Raw genomic sequence first — 12,057 nt, forward strand, 5'->3', positions numbered from 1 at the left:
AAACCATGAGCACGCTGGCAACTCCACAGCTTCTCAGCCTGAATTTAAAATCAATTAAATAGTAACAAACACTTTAGTCTGATGGGAATTTTGAAGCCCAGTGTGCTAACAGAAGCAGAGGAAAGCATGCAGCCTCAGAATTCAGCCTTGTGTGGGAGCTCTCCTTTTGGGTCCTCACTCTTTGAATTATGGATCTTCTCATCTACCGGGCAGGAAGATTTCTCAGGTAAAGGCGCTCAGTGCTCCTATTACGAACAGAACCCAGAAATGGAGGTTCTTCCAAAGCAAGGGCACTGTGGCCTGTGGGATCCCCAAGTATGATCCTGCCCCCTTGCTCTGTGCATCTGCTGGAAGATTTGGAGCTGATCTACACTTGGACTACAGCAAGGACGATCTGGTAGAAAGACCACCTTGGGGCTGGGCGCAGTGGCTCACTCCTGTAATCCCAGCACTTTGGCAGGCCAAGGCTGGTGGATCACTTGAGGCCAGGAGTTCGATACCAGCCTGGCCAACATGGTGAAATCCAGTCTCTACTAAAAATACAAAAAATTAGCTGGGCATGGTGGTGGGTGCTTATAGTCCCAGCTACTCAGGAGGCTGAGGCAGGAGAATCACTTGAACCCAGGAGGCAGAGGCTGCAGTGAGCCAAGATCGTGCCACTGCACTTCAGCCTGGGCAACAGAGCAAGACTCTGTCTCAAAAAAAAGGAAAAAAAAAAAAAAGACTACCTTGGAACAAGACAAAGAGACTTCATACCATTATTGAGGTTGAAGAGGAAGCTGGACATGTATTTGTCATAGACCTTTCCGCGACGATCAGCCTCGTCCTGAGAAATGAGCTAGAGAGATAGACAAATAACAAATAGGAGTATCAGGCTGCCTGCTCAGGGCACGGTATCCCGTCCCCAGAAAGGGCTGGGTGGTATCTCACATGGGTGCTTACTGAGTATCACGATGCGAATCATAAGAGAGCAAGCTCAAGTTATGCTGTTCCAATTCCCACCCAGGCCAACTAGTTTGAAGGCTGAAGACAGCCCCTCATCTCGTGTCTGGAGTTGCCAAAGAGTTGAACAGTGGTTTCAGTACTGCAAACGGTTCTGTGGGATCTCCCCAAGAGGCCATGTGAGAACACAGCTGAGTTATTTAGAGATTAATTCAAAGAAGCCTGGCCTACAGAAAATCAGAGTTTCTCATCAGTCTCCCCCGAGTAAGAATGTGGGCCAAAACTATAGCACTCACCTCACCACAGTATTCAGAAATGAATTCATTCTTCTGCACAGACTCCTTTATGAAGGTGCCCCATCCAGCCACATCCGAGGGGGCCAGCAGCAGGTGCTGGGGAAGAGGGGGCCAAGTCTCAGACTACAGGGTGTGCATGAGTAGGGGGTGTGTGCTGGATGTGCACGTGTGTGGTGGGGGTGGGGTGGAAAGAACCAGTAACTGTTAAGAGGATCTGAAAGCAGAAAAAGGTCTAAGCCATTCTGTTCTGCTTGGGGGAGAAAAGAAAATGGGAAGTGGTGATGAATGGAAATAGGATATCTCTTCCCCTATCCATGGAGCCCTCCTGGGCCTTAGTCTGGAGGAATTCACTGCGATGTGTGAGGTAAACATAGACGTCACCAAAGGTGCATACACCTCTCAGCTCCTTTTTGTCTGGCCAGTTCAAGGAACCACTTTTCTTTCTCTTTTGGAGATGGAATCTTGCTCTGTCCCAGGCTGGAGTGCAGTGATGTGATCTCGGCTCACTGCAACCTCTACCTTCTGGGTTCAAGCGATTCTCCTACCTCAGCCTTCTGAGTAGCTGAGATTACAGGTGTGCACCACCATGCCTGGCTAATTTTTATATTTTTAGTAGAGACAGGGTTTCACCATGTTGGCCAGGCTGTTCTCGAACTCTTGACCTCATGAATCGCCAGCCTCGGCCTCCCAAAGTGCTGGGATTACAGGTGTGAGCCACCTCACCTGGCCAGGAACCACTTTTCTAAACCCTACTGGGACTGAAGCCTTTATTAATTCAGTAAATATGTGTCTTTTAGGATTTATCAAGCACTTTCACATATAAAGCCTCAAAAGAACCAGTGGAAAGAGAATGCTTGGGACCGTTCCTTCCTTCCTCCTCCGTTTTATCTCGTGTGGGGTCCTAAGGAAAGGCCTCACCTTCTTGAGGCCACGCTGGATGCTGCAGTTTTTACAGGAGACCACCTTGCAGTCCCAGTGCTCTGAGGCCCCACAGGTGAGACACAGGTCAGGGTCACATTCTCGCACTGCCAGATAGCAAGGACATTGCTTGGTATTGCACTGAGTCTTACAGCGACAGCCAGGGAAACGATTCTGACCTGGGAAGGGAAAACAGGTAAGTCTTAGAAGGGAAATAAGCTAATACGCTAATACTGGGGCTTGTGGTTGACTCAAGGGACAGCAAAGGAGTAATTTTTTTGTGTTCAAGGATGTTTGGCAAAATAAGAGGAAGCTCCCTTCCCAATAATCAAATACACAAGTTTTGTCCATAGAAAACCGAGTGCTTCAAACATTCATGCCTTTGAGTCAAAAAAGCAGGTGTGGTCAGGCATGGTGGCTCATGCCTGTAATCCCAGCACTTTGGGAGGCCAAGGCAGGAGAATCACCTGAGCCCAGGAGTTCAAGACCAGGCTGGGCAACATAGGGAGACTCTGTCTCCACAAAAAATTTAAAAAAAATAGCCAGGTGTAATGGCACCTGCCTGCAGTCCCAGCCTTGACGGATGTGGGGGGATGAATTGCTTGAGCCAGGGAGGTTGAGGCTGCAGTGAGCCATAATTGTGCCACTGCTCTCCATCCTGAGCAACAGAGCTGAGATCCTGTCTCAAAAAAATTAAAAAAATAAAAAAAGGCCGGGCGCGGTGGCTCAAGCCTGTAATCCTAGCACTTTGGGAGGCCGAGACGGGCGGATCACGAGGTCAGGAGATCAAGACCATCCTGGCTAACACGGTGAAACCCCGTCTCTACTAAAAATATAAAAAATTAGCCGGGCGAGGTGGCGGGCGCCTGTAGTCCCAGCTACACGGGAGGCTGAGGCAGGAGAATGGCGTAAACCCGGGAGGCGGAGCTTGCAGTGAGCTGAGATCCGGCCACTGCACTCCAGCCTGGGCGACAGAGCGAGACTCCGTCTCAACAACAACAACAAAAAAATAAATAAAATAAAAAATAAAAAAAATTTAAAAAAAAGCAGGTATAATAATAAGAAAAAAGCAGGTATAATAATAAGAAAAAAGCAGGTATAATAATAAGTGTCCCCTAGAGATTTCCCCAACAAACTTCTCCCTCCCGCTGAGGTGGAGAGTACCCCAGAGAGAAAATGAAATCAGTGCTTTTCACTGGTAAAATGTCACCATCAAAACAAGTATCATTTTGAGAACAGAATGCATCCGTTCTGTGCCATCCTTCTCCACCCACTGCCCAACCCAGCACAACCACTTCTCTGCTGCGGCTAAGATCACTATCTGCTATGGGTTAGGAGGTATTTCCTCCAGCAAAACCGCCTGGGCACCAAGTTCTGCAAGCTCTGGGGACTGCCATCAAACTGCTCAGCTTTGAGTTGGGAAGGGCATAGTGGGATAAGAAGTGAAAGATAAGTACCCGGATGTCTCTGCTGACATCCAGGCCCCGTCTTCTACCTGATATTAAAACTCCAGCTATTAAATGAAAATAGACATACACAGAATCACAAACAGAAAATATCTGAATTAAAAAAAAATTTAAACAGTATCCAGAAAAGGGAAACTGGGGCTGTAACTTAAAAAAAAAAAGAATCTCACATTTCTTTTCTTTTTGAGACAGAGTCTCGTCCTGTTGCCCAGGCTGGAGTGCAGTGGCACAATCTTGGCTCACTGTAGCCTCTGCCCCCTGGGTTCAAGCGATTCTTGTGCCTCAGCCTCCCAAGTAGCTGGGACTACAGGCATGCACCACCATGTCTGGCTAATTTTTGTATTTTTAGTAGAGATGGGGTTTTGCCATGTTGGCCAGGCTGGTCTTGACTCCTGACCTCAAGTGATCTGCCCGCCCAAAGTGCTGGGATTATAGGCAAGAGCCACCACGCCTGGCCTAATTTTTTTTATTTTTAGTAGAGATGGGGTTTTGCCATGTTGGCCAGGCTAGTGTTGAACTCCTGACCTCAGGTGATCTGCCCACCCAAAATGCTGGGATTACAGGCGTGAGTGGCTGTGCCTGCTGGCCCCCCTCATTTCTTAATTCTCCCCTAGAAGACAAAGTTGGGAAGGTATCTGATTTCTGCTTTTACAATCATGAACCTAAACGTTTTCCAGAAATGACTCTTGCAGATCTCATGCACTTATTTCATTTGTAGAATCCCTAAAACACAGCAAAGAGACTATCAGAAGGCTCATAAGTAGTAAAGGGCACAGGAATGGGGCAAGCCTAGGGCACACTGGTGCCGACTGTTTTGGTAGACTATAGGGAAGACGCAGCACACTTACAGTCTGGGTTGCACTGGCAGAACTTCTCACAGAAATTCTGAGTCATGATGCAGGGGCAGGTGCTGTCACAGGGGCGGTCTGGGTGGTCACAGGGTTGGTAGTTGTACACTTGTGTGGAAGAGTTATCTAGGAGAGAGAACAGAGGAAGACGCTGCTGTGACCGTACGCTCCAGCTATCTTCCCTCCCAAGTGTCCAGCTGCCCTGATTCAGAGGAGGCTGGTCCTAACAATCTTCTTGGACACACATTTAGCACCTGAAGTGAGAAGACAGGGATGACTGTTATTCATAACCTGCAATGGGGTGGTCTGCTTTGTGGGGAGGATGTGGAGATGCTACAGAGAAGTATCTAGAAGTGGTGTCAGCTTCTTCCTTTGACAGGTGATAGGGAAGCTATTCTAAACATTAAATGAGGTCTGGAACCTAGCAAATGGCACACTAGAAAAGTCACAGACTGGCCAGGCACAGTGGCTCATGCCTGTAATCCCAGCACTTTGCGAGGCCAAGGCAGGTGGATCATTTGAGGTCAGGAGTTTGAGACCAGCCGGGCCAACATGGTGAAACCCCATCTCTACTAAAAATACAAAAATTAGCCGGGAGTGGTGGTACATGCCTGTAATCCCAGCTACTCGGGAAGCTGAGGCAGGAGAATTGCTTGAACCTGGGAGGCGGAGGTTGCAGTGAGCCGAGATTGTGCCACTGCACTCCAGCCTGGGTGACACAGCAAGGCTCCATCTCAAAAAAAAAGAAAAATCACCGATCACAAGGCCCCTAATGCTACCTCCTAAGAGGTCTTCTCAGTTGCAGTGAGAGGCTGAGCTGTTCTCAGTTGCTGCAGAGAATTCTGCAATCTGCGGAAGTGGCACAGGGTCAACAAGTGCAGCTGTGGGGTAGGGTGATGACCATAGGGTGAAGCCTCCAACTGAACTGCTGAAGAATGCCCTGGTAGAACTTACCTTTCTTCAGCTGAATCTTCCTGCAGTGTGCAGCCCACAATCTGAAAAAGACAGGAAGAATAAGTCTCAGTCACGGCTCTAGGGAGCTCTGTAAATGCAGGTAAATGACAACGTGACTTGCTCTGAGGGACTGTGTTTGATGACTGGGGAGTATCTTCCCAAACCCCTCAACAAGACGACTTTGGTACACAGAAGCAAGAGTCCAGCCTAAATCCAGCTGGCCTGTGCTACAAGATTTAAACTTAAACACACCCCTCCCAAACGACCAAATAACATAAAAGAACACAACACAGAAACAAAAGAAAGCCCAAGCCTATCGGTCTATTATAAAGCTATTGTTTGTCTCCCCATCTCTCCCTTTGTCTTTGTGGAGGTGGAGATATGGGGGAGTTTCAAGATGGGGAGGTGGGAAGGCCTTTCAGGAATCTTCTCCCAAAGAACTGAAAGGGAGGAGTCACAGGGATTTCCTTCTGTATCTAGAAGTGGTGTCAGCTCCTTCCTCTGATAGGTGATAGTCATTAGGGAACAGAGCCAGGGTACACAATTTTTAAAAAAAAACTTCTAACCTAAGTAAAGGCTAGCTAGAAGACAGTGTTATTATGTAACTCAGAAAAACAACACGAACCAAACAAATAAATAAACTCTGGTCAGAGTTGAGAAATGGGTAAGGTGGTAACTAAACCAACAAGGAGAAATGGCTTCGGAGTGGAGCCATGAAGCCAGCTCATGTCCTATTGGCCAGGAGCTTAAACAGAAAAACAGCCAGTTATGTCATGGTCCACAGCACCTGGGGACAAGCAGAGGGCTGATCCAAGGCACAGACCCTTGGGGAGCACTCAGGAGGCTGGCTCTCAGTCATGTGATGCCAAGCTGATGGGCTTACACAGCCTGTGTGGTTGCTAAAGAGGGAGGCAGATGGGAACTCCAAGGGGAGGTCAGAGCACAGGGAACAGCCTGGCTGTAAAACAAAACACTTTGTCCAACCCTTGCCTGTGCTTTCTTTTCTTCTTCTGTGAGGGGTTCATGAGCTCATCTGTTGGCAGCTTCAGGATAAGTGATTCTTTGACTGCAAACTGAAAGACCTGGAAGAGAAATCCAACAGGGCCTGTCACTCCTCGAGCAAGGGGGTCAGGTAAGTGGCCCAACTGGGTGCTGGTCTTGGGAGGGTTCTGAGGAACCCTCAGAACAAGAGGCTGACTGAGCCTCTTGTCAGTCAGGGAGAGACAGAGTGCCATTGGGAGATTGGGTCACTGGCTCTGAAGTTCATTCCTAATTATTTATCCTGACTCAGGAAAGGAGAAATACTGAGCACAGTAACACACCCCTGGCCAGAAGCTGTCACCTACTCTTTCTACCAAGCCACGGGTAGAAGAGCGGGCTGATTGTGACCAATAGTATCTTCTTTTTAGGAAGGGTAACTCTGTGCCTTGTGTAACTGAGTGTAAGGCAGGACAGGACAGAACAGGAATGGTTTCAGTGGGCTAAATATTAGCTCCCTCTGTTGGTACAAATATGCCAGAGCTTTGGCCATTTCAATAGGATGCGTTTTTTCTCTTAAAGCACTGGTTTTTAGTTTTTCCTTTTCTTTGTTGGGGCTATTGGCCCTTTGGGGGGATCTTTGAAAACTGTAAATATTCTCAGGAAAATACAGACAAGAATATTTTTGCATACAAATCCATAGATGGTTACATTGAGAACCTGTGACTCAGGGAAATAGGTATGAGCTCCAAAATGAAAGCAAAGGGCACTTCAGCTTATGGTTCTTTTTTTTTTTTTTTTTTTTAGAGAGAGGGTCTCACACTCTTGGCCAGGTTAGAGTGCAGTGGTGCCATCATAGCTCACTGTAGTCTAGAACTCCTGGGCTCAAGCCATCTTCCCACCTCAGCCTCCTGAGTACTAGGACTACAGGTGCATGGCTTTTTGTTTTGTTTTGTTTTGTAGAGACAGGGTCTCACTTTGTTGCCCACACTGGTCCTGAAATCCTGGCTTCAAGCGATCCTCCCACCATGGCTTCCCAAAGCACTGGAATTCTAGGTGTGAGCCACCTCGCCCAGTCCATGGTTCTATTAATTGTTCTCAGTACAGGAAACATGAAGTAGAGGCCACAGAGTCTCCTCTCAGAAGCTAGGAAGCCAAAGCACTGGGGTTCCTTTCCTATTGGACATGCTGGCCCTGACACCTGCCTCCCTGTCCCTGTTCTTCAGTCTGTCTTCTCACTGTGGTCTTTTCCTGTATCCGGAGCATCAGTGGCTGCTGTCAACTATGTTTCTCGTGATGGTATGAGTGAGAAGGGTGAGGTCCAGGCCTAGCTATTGGGGGTGATAATTAGAAAATCCAGTGATGGCCAAAATCTAGTGGTGGCTCGCATCTTAATTCCAGCACTTTGGAAGGCTGAGGCAGGTGGATGGCTTGAGCCTAAGTTCAAGATCAGCCTGGGCAACATGGTGAAACCCCACCTCTACAAAAAATTTAAGAATTAGCTGGGCTTGGGAGGCTGAGGTGGGTCGATCACTTGAAGTCAGGAGTCTGAGACCAGCCTGGCCAACATGGTGAAACCCCATCTCTACTAAAAAAAATACAAAAATGGCCAAGCACGTTGGCTTACGCCTGTAATCCCCGCACTTTGGGAGGCCGAGGCGGGTGGATCACCTGAGGTCAGGAACTTGAGAGTAGCCTGGCCAACATGGTGAAACCCCGTCTCTACTAAAAATACAAAATTAGCTGGGCGTGGTGGTGCATGCCTATAATCACAGCTACTTGGGAGGCTGTGGCAGGAGAATCACTTGAACCTGGGAGGCGGAGGCTGCAGTGAGCTGAGATCGCGCCATTGCACTCCAGCCTGGGCAACAGACCGAGACTCCGTCTCAAAAAAATAAAACAACAACAAAAAAATTAGCTGGTTGTGGTGGTAGACACCTGTAATCTCAGCTACTTGGGAGGATGAGGCAGAAGAATCACTTGAACTTGGGAGGCGGAAGTTGCAGTAAGCCAAGATTATGCCACTGCACTCCCACCTGGGCAACAGAGTGAGATTCTGTCTCAAAAAACAACAACAACAACAACAAAAAACCAAATTAGCTGGGCATAGTGGCCTGCACCTGTAGTCCCTGCTACTTGGTTGGCTAAGGGGAGAGGATTGCTTGAACCCAGGAGGGAGAGGATTGCTTGAACCCAGGAGGCAGAGGTTGCAGTGAGCTATGATCATGCCACTGCACTCCAGCCTGGGTGACAGAGCGAAACCCTGTCTCAAAGACAAAATGAAGAGAATCTAGTGATAGAAAATGTGGAGAATAAAATGACTGAGGAGGCTGGAGGAGTGGTGGAGGGAGCGGCAGCTGCAGCAGTATGTGCGCTAAAAGAGCCACAGAAAGACCTGGGAGTCCCTTCTAAGAAAGGGGTACACATTTAGAAAGGAGACCGGAGCCAAAAAAAAGAAATAAAAGAGTACAGGACCCAGAAGCATTAAATAGAGGCCAGACAGAAATGAGCATTCAGCAAGGAGGAGGCGGGTCCCCAAACATCATTAGGCCTGGCACTTGCAGAAGGACCATGTTTGGGAAACTCACAGATGCACAGGCTCATCAGGGACTGAACTTAAGACAACTTCTCTCCAGACACACAGCCTAATAAGATGGCAAAGGGCTGGACACAGCAACACGTGAAAGGAGGGGCCCATTTGTTCTGCTGCTTTCAGATGGTACCTGCTTGCACGTCTTAGTCCCTAGAAGCCTGGCTATTGAACAGAAGTTGTTGAAATAGGTGCCATGGAAGACTCGAAAAAGAGATTCTTCAGCCCCAGTCCATTCCACAGGCTCCGAGGGTGCTTCCACTACACAGAGCTGAGGTGGGGCTGGACTGGCCTTCTGTTTTGTGGGAGTCTGACAGCGAGAGTTAGCCTCTGAGAAGGGAAGAAATAACAGAATCAGAAGAAGGTACAATGCAGTTGTCATCAGTAGTTTGTCACAAACTCAGAAGTACTTCATTTTGCTTTAAAAGGTAGTATAATAGTTAGGAATGAAAATATTCCCTATCTTTAGGCCAGGCATGGTGGCTCACGCCTGTAATCCCCGCATTTTGGGAGGCTGAGATGGGTGGATTCCTTGAGCTCAGGAGTTCAAGACCAGCCTGGGCAACATGGCGAAACCCTGTCTCTCCTAAAAATACAAAAATTAGCCAGGCAGGGTGGCTCACGCCTGTAATCCCAGCACTTTAGGAGGCCGAGGCAGGAGGATTACCTGAGGTCAGGAGTTCAAGAACAGCCTGGCCAACATGGCGAAACCCCGTCTCTACTAAAAATATAAAAATTAGCCAGGTGTGGTGGCAGGCGCCCGTAATCTCAGCTACTTGGGAGGCTGAGGCAGGAGAATCACTTGAACCTGGGAGGTGGAGGTTGCAGCGAGCCAAGATAGTGCCACTGCACTCTAGCCTGGGCGACAGAGCGAGAGACTGTCTCAAAAAAAAAAAAAAAAAAAAAAAGAAAGAAAAGAAAATATTCCCCATCTTTATAATTTTTAAGAGGTAGTAAAGTTAAGTGTCAGGCAGTGATCCTGGGTTTACCAGAGTCCTTGCATGGAAAGAAAAAGTCTTCATTTTCTGTTCATCGTACCAGAAGAACTGGAGGCCCAGTCATTGCCTGTGTCCCTGTCACTGTCTCCTTCTTTAGTCTCAGCCACAGCAGAGGCTGAGGCGTTGGAGCAGGAAGCACTGACCATGTGGTGCCTTCTCCGGCGACGACCAGAGCACTTGGAGCGGGGGTTGTGGAGCATGGCATATTCCTTTGCTCCTTCCTGCAGTGGACACATTACAGACAGGAAACAGGAACAGGCCCAGAGTCACCATGTTGATCTCATCACCACAAACCTTCATTTTTACAACATCTGTGCTTAAATACAGTAATAGTGTCTTTTCTCTTTCTCTGTACCATATAATAAGTATGATCACGTAACAATGAGAGAGCTGATTAACAAAACTTAAAAACATATTTTTTCACAAAAGAGTTGTCCTATAATCTTTTTTTGTGTGTGTGTGAGACAAGGTCTCTCTCTGTTGCCCAGGCTGGAGTGCAGTGGCCTGTTCATGGCTCACTGCAGCCTCGAATTCCTGGGCTCAAGTGATTCCCTTGCCTCAGCCTCCCAAGTAACTAGGCCCACACGCACATGCCCCCATGCCAGCCAATGTCCTATAATCTTAAAAAAGATATAATCTATGCATCTGTGTCTTCAATTTTCCTGTGAGTTGTATCTAAAATTAACTTGCGTGTTAGTTGTTTGGAATTTGAGAACACATTCTCCTAAGGATGAAGAAATGAGATTCAGAGAGCGGAAAAAACTAGCTTGAGAGTATGCAGCTAATAGTTCCAGAGGGGTATAGGAATCAGTGCTCCTTGTCTCCCTAGGCCACTATTCTTTCCATTCTACCACACTTTCTCTGTTTCCTTAATAAAATGTGTAATGCTTAATCTGTACAATCTTACTACTTAATTTTGAAACTTCCTCCCAAATCTGTGTATGAAACTCAGAAGAATATTGTTTCATTATTTTACAGCTATCACCCCCTTTTTAAAAAAATGAAGTAATTATCACTCAGCTAGATCATCAATATATTCTCATCAGACTTGGTTTTCAAAGACTTCCTAGCTGTTTCTGAAAACTAAATCTATTTCTACAAAATAAAGGTTTATCTTCCAGGGACATTGTCTAGAGGCACTCAGAATGGTCCAGCATTTGACATACATGTAGGCTTTTCTACAATACAGCCTTTAACAAAACTAGGCTCTCCTGAGCCCCTGGTAATAGAACTGATTACCTTTATACCAAGAGGGTTGGGAAAGCATTGAAATCTGCATGTGGAGTGTGCCCAGCAGACTTCGGGGGGTTGTGCTATGAGACCTAAAGTTCCTATGAGATTGTCCAAAACAAAAAAGCACGTCAGCAGGGCCTGTGGTGTATCCGTGTGTGCTGAATGTATTGGTACAGGAGCAAGTGTGAGCTCCTTATTGAGGAGCAGAAAATTGTTGTGAAAGTGTTGAAGGCACAGAGTCAGAAAACTCAATTTAAAAATGAAGCTTTTTTGAGTAATAAAATGAAAAAAAAAAAAGGTTAACCATCATTGAGGATATTTGGAATTTGGAATCATATACAGTAGGGCCTAAAGGAAATTCCAAAAGAGAAGTTTTGAAATTAACTGAGCCTGATATTATGTGCCTATGGTGTGTGTGAAGTATACAGTATCACTTATACTATTTTAAACATATATATATATTTTTCTTTTCTTTTTTTTTTTAGACAGAGTCTTGCTCTGTCACCCAGGCAAGTAAGTACAGTAGCATGATCTCAGCTCACTGCAGTCTTGACCTTCTAGGCTCAAGTGATCCTCCCACCTCAGCCTCCCAAGTAGCTGGGATTATAGGCGCACACCACCAAGCCCAGCTAATTTTTGTATTTTTTGTAGAGATGGGGTTTTGCCATGTTGCCCAGGCTGGTCTCGAACTCCTGGGCTCAAGTTATCCACCTGCCTCAGCCCCCCAAATTGCTGGGATTACAGGCATGAGCCACCATTTTAATATAATGGTCAAACATTTTAACATAAATAAAATCAAGTTTCCAGACCTAATTTCTAGGTTATAAGGAAAAG

General features: G+C 46.8%; 2 protein-coding genes across 15 annotated transcripts in view; both read right to left on the reverse strand.

The window, feature by feature from the left end:
- PSMC3IP (PSMC3 interacting protein) overlaps nucleotides 1–12,057 on the reverse strand; it is a 146,577-nt gene that overhangs the window by 132,481 nt on the left and 2,039 nt on the right. The gene's annotated exons all lie outside the window — the stretch shown is intronic.
- EZH1 (enhancer of zeste 1 polycomb repressive complex 2 subunit) overlaps nucleotides 1–12,057 on the reverse strand; it is a 45,434-nt gene that overhangs the window by 3,879 nt on the left and 29,498 nt on the right. For 6 of the 14 annotated variants that reach the window (XR_013405745.1, NM_001257456.1, XM_077968989.1 and 3 more), the window contains 8 exon segments: nucleotides 10,031–10,211; nucleotides 9,126–9,322; nucleotides 6,415–6,506; nucleotides 5,425–5,465; nucleotides 4,471–4,596; nucleotides 2,157–2,335; nucleotides 1,239–1,334; nucleotides 757–838 (listed from right to left, as the gene is read on the reverse strand). Coding sequence is in view for 13 of the 14 variants with exons in the window: in NM_001257456.1 (NP_001244385.1) it covers nucleotides 757–838; nucleotides 1,239–1,334; nucleotides 2,157–2,335; nucleotides 4,471–4,596; nucleotides 5,425–5,465; nucleotides 6,415–6,506; nucleotides 9,126–9,322; nucleotides 10,031–10,211 (994 nt within the window). In the remaining variant the exon portion in view is untranslated. 14 annotated transcript variants of the gene reach the window in all.

Source organism: Macaca mulatta, chromosome 16, assembly GCF_049350105.2.
Source record: "Macaca mulatta isolate MMU2019108-1 chromosome 16, T2T-MMU8v2.0, whole genome shotgun sequence".
Lineage (NCBI taxonomy): Eukaryota > Metazoa > Chordata > Mammalia > Primates > Cercopithecidae > Macaca > Macaca mulatta.